Source organism: Cynocephalus volans, chromosome 3 (genome assembly GCF_027409185.1).
Source record: "Cynocephalus volans isolate mCynVol1 chromosome 3, mCynVol1.pri, whole genome shotgun sequence".
NCBI lineage: Eukaryota > Metazoa > Chordata > Mammalia > Dermoptera > Cynocephalidae > Cynocephalus > Cynocephalus volans.
In genome coordinates, this window is record NC_084462.1 from 120,112,580 (window position 1) to 120,131,108 (window position 18,529).

Below are 18,529 nucleotides of genomic sequence, written 5' to 3' on the forward strand. Positions count from 1 at the left end.
CAGAGGAAGTTAATTTTGGCAAATGCTTTAAATATTAGCTTTGCATAATATGTACAGGTGAAACTATAATTAGGACAGAATGAATGCTTTGGAGCCTCCTTTCACTCTGACCCTGCAAATGATGACTTTTTGCTAATAAGACTACTGCCATTTGACAAGAAGCCAACTTTACTACCTTGCTTTATTCTTTAGTAAAGTTAATAATTACAGCTACTCCTGCCAATAGCTCTCAAATCAGACTTGTTCAATCCAATACTCAGTTTATTAGGGACACTCTTAACGTTTAGAATTCTTTGGCCAAAAAAGTACTTGAAGATGATGAAGCATACCTCAGACGAGGGCACAATGATCAGTCATTTTCGCCACATTAAAAACCACCCCCAGCATGTAGTCACTACAGACCACAGAATCACCTGCTGTTAGCTCATGGCTGTTCCTAAAAGGTTCTGCATTTATCTGGTCCTTAATACCTTTAAGGAAGTCCAAAGGGAACAACTTAATACATTTAGAGAATGGTATTACACAGAGTATTTGATACCAATATTAAGTTCTTCTATTTACATCTGTTCCTTTGCTTTGTGCGATAATTGGTATGGTAAACTTTGTATGAAATACATTAAAACTTCCTTTTACATAACTACACTATTTATTGCACTGTTCAAGAAATATACCATACTGCCTTGAATCAAAACAACCTTTTTATACCTTTAAAAACACAAGGAACATATAATCTCTCCAGAGACCTTATGTTTTTAAGTAATGTAAACACTCTTTTACCAAGCCAAATCTAATCAGATAATTTCAAGTTGCCTGTATGAATTACTATCTAAATTCTTTTGCTCACTCATACTGTTTGGTATATATCTTTTATATCTGAGCAATAATTTCAGTCTCATATTCCTAATTCACTTGTGTGTCTGTGTTCTAGACAAATTATTAGCTACTTATAGTCAACCCAAAACCCTAGCCCCACTTCCTTGACCTCTAACTTCATATCTTCACTTTCATTGTATGCCATCAATATATTATCATGGTTACATCCTAGATGTTTTAATTATTTAAAACTATTCTACATTTAAAAATAAAACTCTTCCTTAATAGCATACTCTTTGACCACAACTTCCTGGGGCAGCGATTTCCCAATTGTGTTTGTAGAGTCCTTGGACAGGGCCCTTGGAGATGGACACAAAAGAAGTCAGTAGGACCCCAGGCCTCCACCTTGCTGCAGCTCTACTTTAAAAAGTTTTATAAATTGGGCTTCCTCATAAAATTTATTTGAAGAGGTTCTACGGCCTAAAAAATCACTTTAAAAACCAATGTCCTAATGTATTGATGCTCTCAGTTGTTCTTAACCATTTTAGTTATGTGCAGAGCTTTTAAAAATCCCAGCAATTCCAGATAAATACATTATAATCTCTATGGATGGGACTGGAGCATCAGTATTCTAATGTGCAGCCAAGGCTGAGAAACACTGTTCTAACTTTTTATTACCAACCACATCTACTTTCTGACTCTCTAGATCACTCTATTTTGTCCCAATTTATTAGTCACTTCCTGGTAGCATTCAATCCTTACCAAGCCTATGTTCCATGGCTAAACCATATATCAATATTCTGAAATCAATAGTTCCCTCATATTTCTGCCATACCCATCTTACTGACTATTGATTGGTGCAATAAAAACTTTGTGGTTTTTGTTTTCTTTTGGGCCCTCATTAACTTCTGTCAATTCCCTTAATTACTTCCACCTTCCTCTTCTTTCTGGTGTCAGAAGAAGGGCTAATCCTAGCACCCATTCTTTTGCAGCTCACTCCCTCAGGGACTTCACTCTATTAAGATACCCTTCCTACTACCTCCTCAGCTCATAACTAAGTTCAATTCTCTTCACCCTTAAAACTTCCTTAACCTTGAATCCTCCTTTAGCTTACCTACTGTTTGTTTTTCCTTTTTTGAAAAAGTTATTTATTATTTTTTCACCTACTCTTTTATCTCCTCCTCACTGCCCCCCACAACAGTCAAGCTTCTTTGAAGAGTACTTTCCATGGGATGGCTCTACTTCCTTACATCCTGGCTTCCTCCTCAACCTGCAGCCACCTGCTTCTGCCTCTTACTTCTCTGCTGAAACTAAAGCAGACATATTTGTCAGTTCTTTTTTATGTGACCTCTCTATCATTTAACACTGTTGGCCAGCCTTTCTAAAAACTTTCTCTTCTCTTGGTTTCTGGGAAATTACTCTTTCCTGGTTTTCCTTCCTTTCTAACTTTTTCTTCTCAGAACCCATAAGGTAAATATACATTCCTAATAAGATCTCCCTCCTAAGATCTGTATCTGTATATACAACTACTTGTCTACCAGATGTCTTCACATGAATATCAAATAGGTACTCCAAACTGAACTAATTTCAATACTGCCCTCCTCATTTCCTCTCTCAAATCTATACTTTCTCTAGTATTCTTGCTCTAGTTTGGGGAAAATCTAACCAATCTCCAAATCAGAATCTAAACAGTCAGACACCTACTTTAGATTCCTTCTCTTCTCTTACCCCTCACAAAAGCCTTTTGATTTTACCTCCTAAATATTTCTCAAGTCCATCTTTCCTTTCCATTCCTACTACTATTATTTAGTAATTAAATAAAAAGTTTAGTTTAAGCCTTCAGCAACTCTTGCTTGTCCTATTGCAACAGCCTCATGATTGGTTTCTCTGCTTCTGGGTTAACTGCCCAAATCAATTTAATATTCCAGGAATCAGCAAACTTTTTCTATAAAAGGCCAGACAAAAAATACTTTTGGTTTTATGGGCCACATGATCTCTACTGCTACTCAACACTGCTGCTGTTACACAAAAGCAGCCATAATGATATAAGTGAACAACATGAATGTATCCCAATAAAACTATAGAAACAGGTGGTGGGCATAGGCCATAATTTGCAGACCACTATAAAATATGACTCCTATAAAATAAAAAGGTACTTCAAGAAGTTCATGGCTATCTGGAATTGAAAGATAATATGAATCCTTCCATGAACTTTTTGAAATACTCATACTATTGTCAAAAGTGCTCTTAGCATGGAGCTGGTAGCACCAAGGTCAAGGGTTTGTATCCCCATACAGGCCAGCCATGCAAAAAACAAAAAACACACAAAAAAGTGCTCTTAATACCAGTTTTATCATGTATTTCCCCTTCTTAAAACCCTGCAGTAATTCCTGGGTTCCTCTAGGCTACTTCTGTCTCTTGTATATACTTCTATTTTCATACTCATATTAAAAAGTTATTTGTTTATATATCTTTCTCTTATACAAAGGGTCTTCAAGAAGTTCATGGAAAGATCTGTATTATCTTTGAATTATATTTTTCCACAAACTTTTTGAAGTACCCTCATATCAGAGAGTGAACTCTCTAAATGTAGAAACAATGGGGCTTAAAACTTGTTATTGAGTTCACTATGTACAAAGGACTGTGCAAAGGGCTTTATATATATTATTTAGTACTCAAAATAACTGAGGGAATTAATATTAATATTCTCATTTTAAAAATAAGGAAGCAGTCACTTGGCAATTAAGTAAGACTCAAAATTTAATAACAGGTTTGTCAGACTTCAAAACTCTCTCTCTCATTCTATATAAATCCTATGATGCATAAAATAAAATATTGAAAAGAACTTCTAAGAATAACTTAGCCAGAAGTATAAAGGGAACATCATCATATATAATATTAAGTAATTGTGTATATAAACTTATTTCTTAAACTAAAAATGAACTGCGCTATAATATACATGGTTAGGTAAACAAAGTAGGACATATTCTCCTCCTTTACTATTTTCACCATGGCCTCAAATCATACCTTGAGAGAACCCAAGCAACAACATTTTCCTAAAGATAATTCATTTTACCTTCTGTTACTGGCTGGAGTTTAGAAGATCGTTCTGAATCAGGAGAGTGTAGAGGTTCAGGTTCTTTCAGACTTTCCAAATGCATAAAAGGATCATAATCTACAGATGCCAAATCAGAGAGGCTTATTGGAAAATACCTTGGATTGCTAAAACTCTGAGCTCCATAAACACACCCATGTAAAACCTGAAAACAAATGGAGGGAAAATACCAAATTTTACTTTTAAATGAAAGTAAACAAACAAACAAACAAATAAATAAAAGTAAAAGGAGAAAAAAAGGTCAGATGGTAACACAAGAGCTTGGCAAAATTTTAAAATATTTTAAAACTTAGCTTTTCAATCAAGGTAAAATTTAATACCTTTTAAAAAGAAGAATGAGTAAAATCTAACTAATGATTCTCATATTCAACAAAGATCTGACACCTCTCAAAATTTTGCAATGAAACGACAGTGTCTGGTAGGAATTACTTTTAAATTACCTTTACATACTATAAGCTAAATTTACATTCTTAGAAAATGTCTAGCTCTAAAATGATGAAAACATTATACTTATTTAAATTTTAAAAATCCTTGGTTACCAAATAAATAATAAAGCAAGGAAGTTTACCTTATAAATGCAATTGAGAACAGATTTTTCTGTTTTATCATTTTCTGCTCCTGTAGCATGGAACGGTTGGAGCAGTGTCTTCAGAGGTAAGGCCATGATCCAGTCTAGAAGGCAGAGAAGTAAGGATACCACCAACTGTAACAACAACAAAAAATCATTATAATTGTAAACTCATAATGAGAGCTTCTTAATACGTAATAATTTGCCTTCTTATTCTTGGGTTTCCAAAATTCATTTCAGGAACCATCAACCCTAAGTTCCACTATGAATATTTACCCAAACCTAACTAATTTTAACACGTTATATATAAACATTTTGGATTTCTCTTTCATACTTCAGGGCAAGCACAATGAAACCTTAAACATAATAAAAAGAGGAATGTTAAAATTATTTTAAATTAATATAAAAACACTGAGCTTAAAAGACAACAGATATCAACTAACTATACTTATTTAACTGGGCAAGGAAAAATAGAACACAAATGAGAGGTTTTAGTCCATATGTAATACAATCAGTTACACTTTCCTTTACTAATTTAACAACACTTCACTGAGTATCCTGCCAGAAAGACTACTTTAAGCATTTTTTAAAATTGTTACTTATTTTACTAAATGAATCGTTCCAATAGACACTTTTAAACTAATGATAATATAAACAGAATGCTTTAATCCAAAATGTACAGTACAATAGCAGTATCTATTTTATTGGATAAGCATCACAATTAGTGCCACGAAACTGACAATTAGTTCCATCAAAGTGGCAATCCAGTAACAAGAAGAGATCTGCTGATCTTTGAGAATTGAAGGTGAACTCTCCAACTCAAGGAGAAATTCTAGTCTAAATTTCCCAAAATATCCTCCAAAAGAACAATAAAGAAGAATAAAAACCACCAAAAAAACCTCACAAAACCCACACCCTGTGTATAACCAGAAGACATAACATCCAAACTTCAAATTATCTCTAAGAAGGAAAACACACAGCAAATCCCAGTAAGCTTTCCCCCATTTTCCTACAGGAGGCTTTCATAATGAGCAAAGGCAGTTTGGGAAAAATTGAAAGAGAGAAGATGAGAACAAACTGCAAACCTAAGATTGATATAAAATCAAGCCAGAAAGAAAAAGTCCACCCTAAGTTTGAGAATATTGGAAAAATGTACTGGTAAATCAGAGTATTCAGTAGAAAGAAGGGACTTACAAGTACATACAGGAAAGGTAATGCTTAGGGGAAGAAGAACGTTAAAAGGGAATGAAGAGACATTCTGCAGAAACATGCAATGGAAAAAAAAAGCAAAAGAGAAATTTTGGATCGGGCAAGACTTAAAAATAATTATTTTTAAATCGATGGACCTACAACTCTTCTACATAAAGAAAATATCCAATAAAGACAGAATACTTCATTAAACTGCCAGAGGAGGAAGCTAGCTCTTGAACTAGGAATCTCATACACCACCCCAAGCCACCAATCTTGTACACAGAAATGCAGAAGCAGTCTTCATCTATACAAAACTCTTATAAAAACAAAACAAAATGGGCCAGCCCGTGGCTCACTCGGGAGAGTACGGTGCTGATAACACCAAGGCCACGGGTTCGGATCCCTATATAGTGATGGCCGGTTAGCTCACTGGCTGAGCATGGTGCTGATAACACCAGGTCAAGGGTTAAGATCCCCTTACCGGTCATCTTTAAAACAAAAACAAAAACAAAAACAAAAACAAAAACACCAAAATGAGAATCGAAGCAATTCAACTGATAGAAATTCCTCTCCCCAAACCATGTGTGAAGCACAAGAAAACTATAACACAATGTTCTAATCTGAATTAAATATTTTCAAACAAGAATGTACAGTTATTGGGAGGTGGGAGGGAACAACCCATCTTAAATGAGAGAAGACATAGATCAAGAATAGAATTGAATTCAAGTCAGGAAAAGAAGTATAAGAAAAAGACAAAATCATATTAGAAATGACTGAATTATTAGGTGCCTAACAAAGTAAAAATCTGAAAAAACAAAATCAAAACTTAATAAGGAGGGCTGGCTGGTTAGCTCAGTTGGTTAGAGCATAGCGCTGACAATGCCAATGTCCAGGGTTCGATCTGTGTACTAGCAAGCCACCAAAAACAAAACAAAACAAAACAAAAACCTTTGTAAAGGGCATTGAAAGAACAATGAGAATGAAAACGAGATAAAGAAAAAGGTAAAAAAGTGTCAGAAAGCAAGTTGTTGAAATGGAAGACAGAAAAAGAACATCTAATTTACATATAATTGGAGTGCCTGAAGATAAAACAATTTAACAGAAAAAAACTTACAGAAATGAAAAAAGATCTGAATCATATTGAAAAGGCCTAACAGATATGGGGACAAACTGACCTGCAATGTTCAACTCCAACACATATCCTGGTAAAACTTTAAAAGTAAGGCTTTAAAAATAAAGAAAATATATCTTCAGGACCTCCAAGCAAAAGATGAAATAACTTACATGAGCAAGAGATTGACTGGCATCAGACTTCTCAAAAACAATATATAAAGCAAAATAGCATTAAACAAATAAACAAACAAACAAATGATTCCATATCTAGCCAAGCTGTTTTTCAAGTATTAAGGTTATAAAAAGTTTTAAATATGCAATAGCTCAGGGAATTCTGTGCACATGAACATGTCTTGAATAACAATGATGAACTTCATCTAACCAAGAAGTTGACTAGGGAAACTTGCAAAATGACCAAGATATAAATCTCAGTTATAGATCAAAGATTTAAAAAGCAGGTGGAGATGAATGTGGAAGATAAATTTGTTGTATGATATATGCTATATGTTATGTGTAACATAACAAAAAACGGAGTCAAACACACATAGAAAGAGAAAAGTAAAATGAGCTCATTTGTTAATGTATAGGCAATAGATAGGAGTACAATACCATTCAATAATTATGAACCAGATAGTAAAATGTTAAGTAAGAAAGCAAGGGAACATAAAGGCATTTATGAAGGTATACATATACATATAAGGGTAAACACTAGAACAAAAGCACAAAATTTCCTGAATATCAAAAAGAACTTAAAAATAAAAGAACAAAAAGAAATACATTATGCAGAGAAAGAAACACATAATATGCATAATAATCATAAAATAAAATGACGGAGGTAAGATAAAAAATATGTCTTATTAAAATGGGTTTAACTTTTAACTTGCCTAATAAAAGAAAAAGATTTTCAGTTTGACTCACAAAGCAAGACACAGAATACGTTGTATTCAAGAGATAGTTAAACAGAAAGATTCTCAAATGCTAAACTGAAAGGCATGGACAAAGGCATATCAGGCAAATTAGAATTCAAACCAAAAAAGACTAATGCTAAAAGCTATAATTCAACATGAAGATAAAACATTTATGAATATCTATGAATCAACTAACACAATGACTACTTTTATAAAGCAAAAGCTACAAAAGATGAAAGGAAATACAGAAATACTAATATTAGGAAGACTTTAACACACTACTGTCAGTACAAGACAGATCAAGTGGAGAAAAAATAACCCACATAAACAAAAGTTATCTGAGGTCCTCAATAAAGTTTAACAATATTAATGGGATCTTGTCCCCAAAAGGTCTGAAAACTGCTGGTACAGAAACTTGATAAACAGACGTGAATAAATATGGAACTTGATTATTCGTGAAAAGGCAAAGAGGCAAAGATAAACTTTTATTATTAATAGAGAGTTCTCAGAAATATGGTTCTTGGTTTTAAAAAAACAACAAAAATTAGATCCACTCAAAATGTGCAGAATAAACTTCAAACAGGTTGGGGATAAAAATGTAAAAAGTGAATCCATACAAACACTTGAAGAAAACATGGGTGAATTCCTTTTTATCCAGGCTATAGTGAAGGCTTTCTAACTATGACTAAAAATCGAGACACACTAAAATATTGATATATTGAGTACATAAAAATAAACACTTTCCCAAACACCTCCCCCAAAAAACAAAACAAAAAACTTACCATAAACGAAGTCAAAAGGCAAATGTAAAAATGGGAGAAAATACCTGGAACACATATCATAGTTAAAGAGCTAACATCACTAATATATAAAAATTTAGGGAAAAAGACCAAAAACCTGACAGCAATAAACCAAAAAAGATATAAATAGATAATTCAAAAAATAAAAATAAAGTAAAAAATTAGGCCATTATTAAATATGAGAAAATGTTCTACTTCACTTACAAAAGGAGATAAATGAAAACTACACTGAGATGCCACTATACACCTATCAAATTGGCAAAAATTTAAAAACATGACAAGCTGTATGGTGGCACTCTGGGGAAACACTCTCATAATTTGCTGGTAAAACTGTTAATATTGAACAAAATTACATGTTTATCTTTTGACCCAGCAATTTCACTTCTAGGAATATACCTTAAGGCACACTCCAACAACATAATATAGCTACAAAGTTAATCACTATAACACTTTATAATTGCAAGATTCTAAAAACAACCTATAATGTCCATACATAGGACTGTAGTTGAATGAACTATAGTACATCCACACAATGAACTACTAATACTTTCCAGCTGTAAAAAATGAGAAAGACCTTTATGAACTGATGTATTATGGATTTCCAGGATATACTATCAAGTGAGAAATCTAAAGTACCAAAAAATGTCTATAATATGTTTGTGTAACAAATAAGGAGAAAAAAGAAAATACACATGTATCTGCTCAGTTGTGCAAAAATAAACATATGATACATGAACCACAGAGAAAAAAATAAAATAACAACGGTGATGAAGAAAAAAACCTAAAATTGAGTACAAACAGAAAAAGTTACCTGAGCTATATTTCAAAAGAATTATATAACCACATTGAAGTGGGGAAGCACTCTAAATAACTTATAAACATATTTTTGCACTATATACTCTCTTGGTAAAGACAAACAGACCTCTAATCTATGTAGAGGCATAAGTTTAACAATTCTGAAACTGCTTTATTTCCCTTAGAATTGCACAAAGAAGTAAATACATTAAGGATAAATGTGGTTATGAGAGCCAGGTTTTTCATTGTTGGAGAACGGAGTTATAAATATGGAAAAGGGAGAAGAAAAAACTCAACCTTGTGCTGCTGGATTAGAATTGGAGGTGTCAGAGTGAACTCAAGGTTTTTAATACATATACAGTAGTTAGATATTGTCTTAGTCTGCTGGGGCTGCCATAACAAGTACCATATGCTGCGTGGCTTAAACAACAGAAATTTACTTTTCACATTTCTGGAAGCTAGGAAGCCTAAGATCAAAGTGCCAGCCAATTTGATGTCTGGTGAGGGCCCTCTTCTTGGCTTGTAGACGCTTGCCTTATAGCTGTATACTCACAAAGTGGAGAAAGATCATCTCTCTTCTCATAAGAGCACTAATCCTATTCATTACTAATTATGTCTCCACCTCACAATGGGAATTAGAACTTCAACATACGAGCTTTGGAGGGAACACAAACATTCAGTCCATAGCAGATATTGATATGCATGAGTGTGTATAAAATAGAAATGTATATATATTTGTATGTATACATATTATCTATTTCCTAGCTTCTATCTGCTTAGAAAGACTTTAAAAAATGACACCCTAATAGTAATATATACAGCTAGTTCTCAGACCATGATTTCATTTCTTCCTTTTATTTTTTATTTTTTAAGAAAGTGAGAACAGGTTTAATGTAATGAATAAGAGATACAGACTTCACAGAGAAAGTGCAGCCTAGCTCCAGAGACTGAGCACAGCCCACAAGTTTAAAACAAAAGAAATACAAATTCAGACAAAGTACAGGCTGCCTCTAGAGTGAACAGCAGCCTGCTAAAGGCAAGTTTGATACAAAAAGAAAGAAATACACACTCCACAAGCAGACTGAGCAACAACCCCGCCTCCTATCAGGATTCCATTTTTATAGTTTTGCTATCTAATACATATCTAATGAATATTCAACTAAGGGGGTGGTTCCCAGTAATGTAACCTATTCTAGCACACGCTGAGTTGTAAGACCTTGATTTTTAAACACGATTTTCCACTCAGTGAAACCAGAGTTCCTTAGAGAAATGGCTAATTCCAGGGCTGGGGCAGGGAAAATACAAAATGAGCCTAGAAAATCTGTGGTAACAAAAATTAAGAACATGCTCAAAGAATAATGGGAATTTGTTAAAAGGAAAAGATGCCACTATGAAAAGGCTCCCATTGGTTAAATCTGAGGTATGTTGAGTAGCAAAATATGATAGTAAAAAATTAAGAATTACAACTCACTGCATAAAATGAGAATTGTGAGCCCAAACTGACAGAGGATGGATAGGAAAGAAGGGAGAGTTCTTCCTGACAGTAGAAAGCTGACTAATGAATGTAGAAGAAATGACGAAATTAGGAAATCACCATTAGGCAACGATCATAACAATAACTGATTCTAGTAAAAGTTACCAAAGGTTGGCAAAACCAGTCAGTAAAAGCTTAATAAATAACAGGGCATTTACACAAATACTTATTAATTGAAAAAAGTTAAATAGTAGCTTTACTGTGGAAACATCTGGCAGACACCTTAATCAGATATTAAAATAAGCACTGATTAGCAACAAACTGACATCTGTGTCCCCTGATACGATGTACTAAGAGGTTCACAAAATCTTTTGAGGTATTTCTACCAAATATGCCTAACTTAAATCTAATAATGATGAAACATTACTAATCTAAAAATCTAATCATGATTAAACCCAAACTGCAGGACATTGTATACAATAACTGGACTGTGCTATTAAAAAATGTCAAGGTCAAGAAATACAGAAAGATTAAGGACTTGTTCCAAATTATAGAAGGCTCAAGAGACATTATAACTGAAAGTAACACATGATTTGGGTTTTCTTTTGCCATAGAAGACATTATTGAGACAACTGGTGAAATCTAAGATCTATAGGATAGATAATACTAATGTATCAATATTAATTTCCTAATGTTAATAACTGTACTATGGTTGTTTTAGAGAATTGCTTGATTTTAGGAAAAACACAATAAAGTACTTAGTGGTATACAAATTTCTTTCTTTCTCTATATTTTATATTTACATACAGAAGGATAAAGGAAATGTGGGAAATAATATAACGAATTCTTTATACCATTCTTGCAACTTTTCTATAAACTTGAGATTATGTTAAAAGAAAAAAATTCCAACTTAAAACTCATATGAAAGTTCTGAATTGTTGTTTCTAAATAAAAAAATATATATGGACTTTGGTATCTATCTGCCAACCACAGGTTCCAGTCGTGGCTCTGCTATTTAGCAACAGTTCTGTGAACTTAGGCAACTTAACCTCTCTGAGCCTCAATTCTCTCTGCAAAGGGGGGATTTAAAAATATCTATCAAAATTTTAAAGTTGTTTGGAAGTTGAAATAATGCATATAAAGTACACATTGATAGGCACAGGATTAAAAAAATAACAACTATATAAATGTTCTTTCATTTTATTCTTATTTCATTTATTTATTTAATTATAAGGACAGAAAGAAAAAAAAAAAAAAAAATCAAAAGCTGGCCAGTTGGCTCAGTTGGTTAGGGCATGGTGTTATAATACCAAGGTAAAAAGATTTGGATCTCTGTACCAGCCAGCCACTATATATATATATATATATATATAAAATTATAAGGCCATATCACCAATGATGATGAATGATTTTAGAAATTTAAAAATTTCTGGCCCATACAAAGTTTATTCATATTCTTAAGAATATGACGCTAAGATGGTGGTGGCTGCAGCGGTTGGCGCAGAGTAGCTGAGGTGAAAAAGGCAGCCACTGGGCCTTAGGCAGCCGGGAAACTTGTGGACCTTACTCTTGCCGTCTCTTAAGGGAGGACCGCTGCTGGTGGCCGGTCGTGGGGGCTGACCGCCACTTTGCCCTTGGCAGGAGAGGCTGCCTCATTTACAGGCAACAGCTTTGAAGTATGGAGCAGGAAAAGAACTGTTTCTTACCTGCAAAAGCGAGTCTCTAAACAGGGAACACGGCACCGGGGCTGCGGTTGATGCAGCCAGAATCCCGGAGGCCGGGGCTGCGGTTGATGCAGCCAGAATCCCGGAGGCCGGGGCCGCGCTGAAGGCGGCCAGCTGCCCTATTCAGGATTCGAGATTTCAGGCCGGCATAAAAGAAGATTCCTGGGAGCACCTGAGTCGTGCCGCGGGACCGACTGAACAGCCCGAGGGGGCGACGGCCGAGAACTGGGACGGCGACAAAGCAGAGGCAGAGAGGGAGCTGCCCGACCCGGCACAGCCCTGTGAGTGACCCCCGGCCCGGCCCTGCTCAGGGGGTGGATGCCCGCCCGGCTTCCGCCTGTCCCACCGGGCCACTCACCGCCCCTGGGACTGCTTCCATTTTCTCAGGCGGTGGCAGCTACGGCCCGGCTCAGCCAAGCCTGTCCTCCTCGCCCAGCTCGGCTCCTCACTGAGCCTTCCCACTTGCTTGCCCTGGCGCGGGGCTTCCCGGGGCCTGCGGGCCGGCCTCCCCTCCCACTCCCTCCGCGGTTCTCTGGCAGGGCTGGTGGCGTGGGGCGTCCCCGGCCAGCGTCGGGAGGGCAAGGAAGTACGGGCTAGGCCAACTGTCACTCCACTGCACCCTGGGCTCCGGCTCCCGGTAAACTTCCTGTTACTGGGAGGCAGAAACCATCTCTGCGGTCACCAGTTCGGAAAAACGCCTAACTGATTTCTGGTTAGAAATAGTGTGGTTGGAGAGTTCCCAAGTTTGCTTGAACCTGCTGAAGAGCTGACTGCGGGCAGGCACCGGACTCGGTCCGCGGCAGGGGTATACAAAGGTGAACCATGTGCTGTGGGCTCCACCCCCAAGGAGCTCACGCTCTGGTGTGGGAGATAAGACAAGTACACAAATAACCGTGATACCAGGAGGAAGGTGATAAGTCCCGAGAAAGATCTACACAGTGCTACAAAGGCACCCAGAGCGACTGGTCGTCAGCGCCTAGCAGAAACCTGGTAGACTTCCTGGGCAAGACGGTGCCGAGCAGGGTCTTGAAGGCCCAGCTAATAGACGAGTGTTGCAGAAGACACGTCCCAGCCCAGCCCAGTGCGCAAAGAGCGGGGAGTCGTCCGGCCAGGGAGGTGGAGACTCGACAGTAACCACACACCCTGTGGGGTCGCCACTGCACGATCCAACAGGCCGGGCCAGAGCGCACGGAACAGGGAGAAATCCTGCACAGGAAGTGAAAGCTCAGCAGAGATCACACACCCTGCGGTACTGCCCCATGATCCAGCAAACCAGCAGAGTCCAAGCTGACCAGAAAGGTGGTTCCCCGGAGAGGCCCAAGACCCGAGGCAACCATACACACAAGGCACTAGAGGCCCTGAGCAGTCACGGACGGAGCCATACCAAATTGGCAACCACAGCAACATCTTAGTCAATAGTTTCAAACCGGTGGACTGTGAAACCCCCTGCCACAATGAATAAACATCAAAAAAAAGATACCAGAAATACAAAAAATCAAGAAAGTACACCACCAAAAGTTAAGAAATCTCAAACTCTAGATCCTATAGAACAAGAAGCCCTTGAAATGACTGACAAGGAATTTCGAGGGATAATTCTATGGAAACTGAATGAGATACAAGAAAACTCAGCTAGACATCATGATGAAATGAGGAAAAGTATACAGGACCTGAAAGAGGAAATGTACAAGGAAATCAATGTCCTGAAAAAAAAATGTAGCAGAACTTGCTGAACCAAAGAAGTTATTCAGCAAAATAAAAAACACAACGGAGAGTTTAACCAGCAGGCTTGTCAACGTTGAAGAGAGAACCTCTGATCTTGAAGATGGGCTGTTTGAAATAACACAAGCAGACAAAAAAAAAAAAAAAAAGAATCAAAGACACTGAAGAAAATCTGAGAGAGATATGAGACAACCTTAAGCGCTCATATAACCGAGTCATGGGTATTCCAGAAGGGGAGGAAAACGGAGATTGTGTTGAAAACATATTCAACAAAATAGTGGCAGAAAACTTCCCAGGTATAGGAAAAATCACAGATCTTCAGTTCCAGGAAGCTCAACGATCTCCAAACATATTCAACCCAAAAAGGCCTTCTCCAAGACATGTTATAGTCAAATTGGCAAAACTCAGAGACAAAGAGAGAATCTTAAAAGCTGCAAGAGAGGAGCATCAAATCACCTATAAGGGAGCCCCAATCAGACTAACATCAGTCTTTTCATCACAAACCCTAAAAGCTAGAAAGGAATGAATGATATGTTCAAAATAATAAAAGACAAAGATTGCCAGCCAAGAATACTCTACCCTGCAAGGCTATCCTTCCGAAATGAAGGGCAAATAGTATATTTCTCAGACAAACAAAAACTGTGGGAGTTCACTACCACACGACCACCCTTACAAGAAATCCTCAGGGGAGTACTGGGTTTGGTTCCTGAAAAATAGCTACCACTGCCATAAAAACCCAAGAAAAATCAAAACCTACTAGTATAATAAAAACGGCATTCATGAAGAGAAAACAAACAAACAAACACTATCTACAACCTAAGGAAGCAACAAACACAGAAACCAAACAGTAAATCAGAAAGCAAGGAACAAAAGACACCTAAGACAACCAAACAACCAATAAAATGCTAGGAATAAATCAACACCTTTCAATAACAACTCTTAATGTAAAAGGCTTAAATTCCCCAATCAAAAGACACAGACTGGCTGCCTGGATCAAAAAGGAGGACCCAACTATATGCTGCCTACAAGAGACCCACCTCACCCATAAAGACTCACATAAACTAAGAGTGAAAGGAAGGAAAAAGATTTATCATGCAAACAGAAAAGAAAAACGAGCTGGAGTAGCTATTCTTATATCGGACAAAACAGACTTTAAACTAAAATCCATCAAAAGAGACAATGAGGGACACTACTTAATGATAAAAGGACTGATGCATCCAGAAGACATAACAATCATAAATATGTACGCACCCAATTTGGAGCAGCCAGATTTATAAAACAAACTCTATTAGACCTAAAGAAGGAAATAGACACTAATACCATAATAGCAGGGGACCTGAACACCCCACTGTCAATATTAGACAGATCATCTAGGCAAAGAATCAGTAGAGAAACACAAGATCTAAACAAGACTCTAGACCAATTGGAACTGGCAGATATCTACAGAACATTCCAACCAACAACCTCAGAATATTCATTCTTCTCAGCAGCACATGGATCATTCTCCAGAATAGATCACATATTAGGTCACAAATCAAGTCTCAATAAATTCAAAAAACTTGGAATTATCCCATGTGTTTTCTCAGACCACAATGGATTAAAACTAGAAATTAATAACAAACGAAACTCTGGAAACTATACAAACACATGGAAATTAAACAGCATTCTACTTAATGACATATGGGTCCAAGAAGAAATCAAGCAGGAAATCAAAAAATTTATTGAAACTAATGAAAATAATGATACATCATACCAAAACCTGTGAGATACTGCAAAAGCAGTATTAAGGGGGAAATTTACTGCTTTAAATGCTCACCTCAGAAGAATGGAAAGATGGCAAGTGAACAACCTAACACTTCACCTTAAAGAACTAGAAAAACAAGAACAATCCAAACCTAAAGTTAGCAGACAGAAAGAAATCATTAAGATCAGAGCAGAACTGAATGAAATTGAAACCAAAAAAACAATTCAAAGGATCAATGAATCAAAAAGTTGGTTTTGTGAAAAGATAAATAAAATTGACAAACCATCAGCATGGCTAACAAAAAAAAAGAAGAGAGAAAACTGAAATAACAAAAATTAGAAATGAAAAAGGCGATATTACAACTGATTCATCTGAAATACAAGGAATCATTCGAGACTACTATAAACAACAATACGCCAACAAATTTGAGAATCTGGAGGAAATGGATAAATTTCTGGACACACACAAGCTCCCAAAACTGAACCATGAAGATGTAGAAAATTTGAACAGACCAATAACAATAAAAGAGATTGAAGCTGTTATCAGAAGGCTCCCAACAAAGAAAAACCCAGGACCAGATGGATTCACAGCAGAATTTTACCAAACATTCAAAGAGGAATTGACACCGATTCTTTACAAACTATTCCAAAAGATTGAAACGGACGCAAACCCCCAAACTCATTTTATGAAGCAAACATCATCCTGATACCAAAACCAGGTAAAGATATAACCAAAAAAGAAAACTACAGGCCGATATCCTTGATGAATATAGATGCAAGAATCCTCACTAAAATACTAGCAAACAGAATACAGCAACACATACGAAAAATTATTCATCAGATCAAGTGGGATTCATCCCAGGGATGCAAGGTTGGTTCAACATAGGCAAATCAATAAATGTGATACACCATATTAATAAACTCAAACACAAGGACCATATGATCATCTCTATAGATGCCGAAAAAGCATTTGATAAAGTTCAGCACTCATTCATGACAAAGACCCTCTATAAGTTAGGTATAGAGGGAAAGTATCTCAACATAATTAAAGCCATATATGACAAACCCACTGCCAATATCATCCTGAATGGGGAAAAGCTGCAAGCTTTTCCTTTAAGAACAGGAACTAGACAAGGATGCCCACTCTCACCACTCCTATTCAACATAGTGTTGGAAGTACTAGCCAGAGCAATCAGAGAAGAGAAGGAAATAAAGGGCATCCAGATTGGAAAAGATGAAGTCAAACTGTCCCTGTTTGCACATGACATGATCCTATATATTGAACAGCCCAAAACCTCTACAAAAAAACTGTTGGAATTGATAAATGATTTCAGCACAGTAGCAGGATACAAAATCAACACACAAAAATCAGTAGCATTTCTTTTCTCCAATAGTGAACATGCAGAAGGAGAAATCAAGAAAGCCTGCCCATTTACAATAGCCACCAAAAAAATAAAATACTTAGGAATTGAGTTAACCAAGGAGGTGAAAAATCTCTATAATGAGAACTACAAACCACTGCTGAGAGAAATTAGAGAGGATACAAGAAGATGGAAAGATATCCCATGCTCTTGGATTGGAAGAATCAACATAGTGAAAATGTCCATACTACCCAAAGTGATATACAAATTCAATGCAATCCCCATCAAAATTCCAAAGACATTTTTCTCAGAAATGGAAAAAACTATCCGGACATTTATATGGAATAATAAAAGACCACGCATAGTCAAAGCAATGATGAGCAAAAAAAATAAAGCTGGAGGCATAACACTACCTGACTTTAAACTATACGACAAAGCTATAATAACCAAAACAGTATGGTACTGGCATAAAAACAGACACACTGATCAATGGAATAGAATAGAGAATCCAGAAATCAACCCACACACTTACTGCCATCTGATCTTTGACAAAGGCACCAAGCCTATTCACTGGGGAAGGGACTGCCTCTTCAGCAAATGGTGCTGGGATAACTGGATATCCATATGCAGGAGAATGAAACTAGATCCATACCTCTCACCGTATACTAAAATCAACTCAAAATGGATTAAGGATTTAAATATACACCCTGAAACAATAAAACTTCTTTTTTTTTTTTTTTTTTTTTGTCTTTTTCGTGACCGGTACTCAGCCAGTGAGTGCACCGGTCATTCCTATATAGGATCCGAACCCGCGGCGGGAGCGTCACAGCGCTCCCAGCGCTGCACTCTACCAAGTGCGCCACGGGTTTGGCCCAACAATAAAACTTCTTAAGGAAAACATAGGAGAAACACTTCAGGAAATAGGACTGGGCACAGACTTCATGAATACGACCCCAAAAGCACAGGCAACGAAAGGAAAAATAAACAAATGGGATTATATCAAACTAAAAAGCTTCTGCACAGCAAAAGAAACAATTAACAGAGTTAAAAGACAACCAGCAGAGTCGGAGAAAATATTTGCAAAACATACATCTGACAAAGGATTAATATCCAGAATATATAAGGAACTCAAAGAAAACAAGCAACCCAATTAAAAAATGGGCAAAAGAGCTAAGTAGGCATTTCTCTAAGGAAGATATACAAAT

General features: G+C 36.6%; 1 protein-coding gene across 15 annotated transcripts in view; it reads right to left on the bottom strand.

The window, feature by feature from the left end:
* The window catches only part of RALGAPA1 (Ral GTPase activating protein catalytic subunit alpha 1), a 236,104-nt gene that overhangs the window by 68,431 nt on the left and 149,144 nt on the right, over positions 1 to 18,529 (bottom strand). For all 15 annotated transcript variants that reach the window (XR_010022974.1, XR_010022970.1, XR_010022972.1 and 12 more), the window contains 2 exons: positions 4,497 to 4,631; positions 3,890 to 4,073 (listed from right to left, as the gene is read on the bottom strand). Coding sequence is in view for 6 of the 15 variants with exons in the window: in XM_063091099.1 (XP_062947169.1) it covers positions 3,890 to 4,073; positions 4,497 to 4,631 (319 nt within the window). In the remaining 9 variants the exon portion in view is untranslated. The remainder of the gene's footprint in view (positions 1 to 3,889; positions 4,074 to 4,496; positions 4,632 to 18,529) is intronic.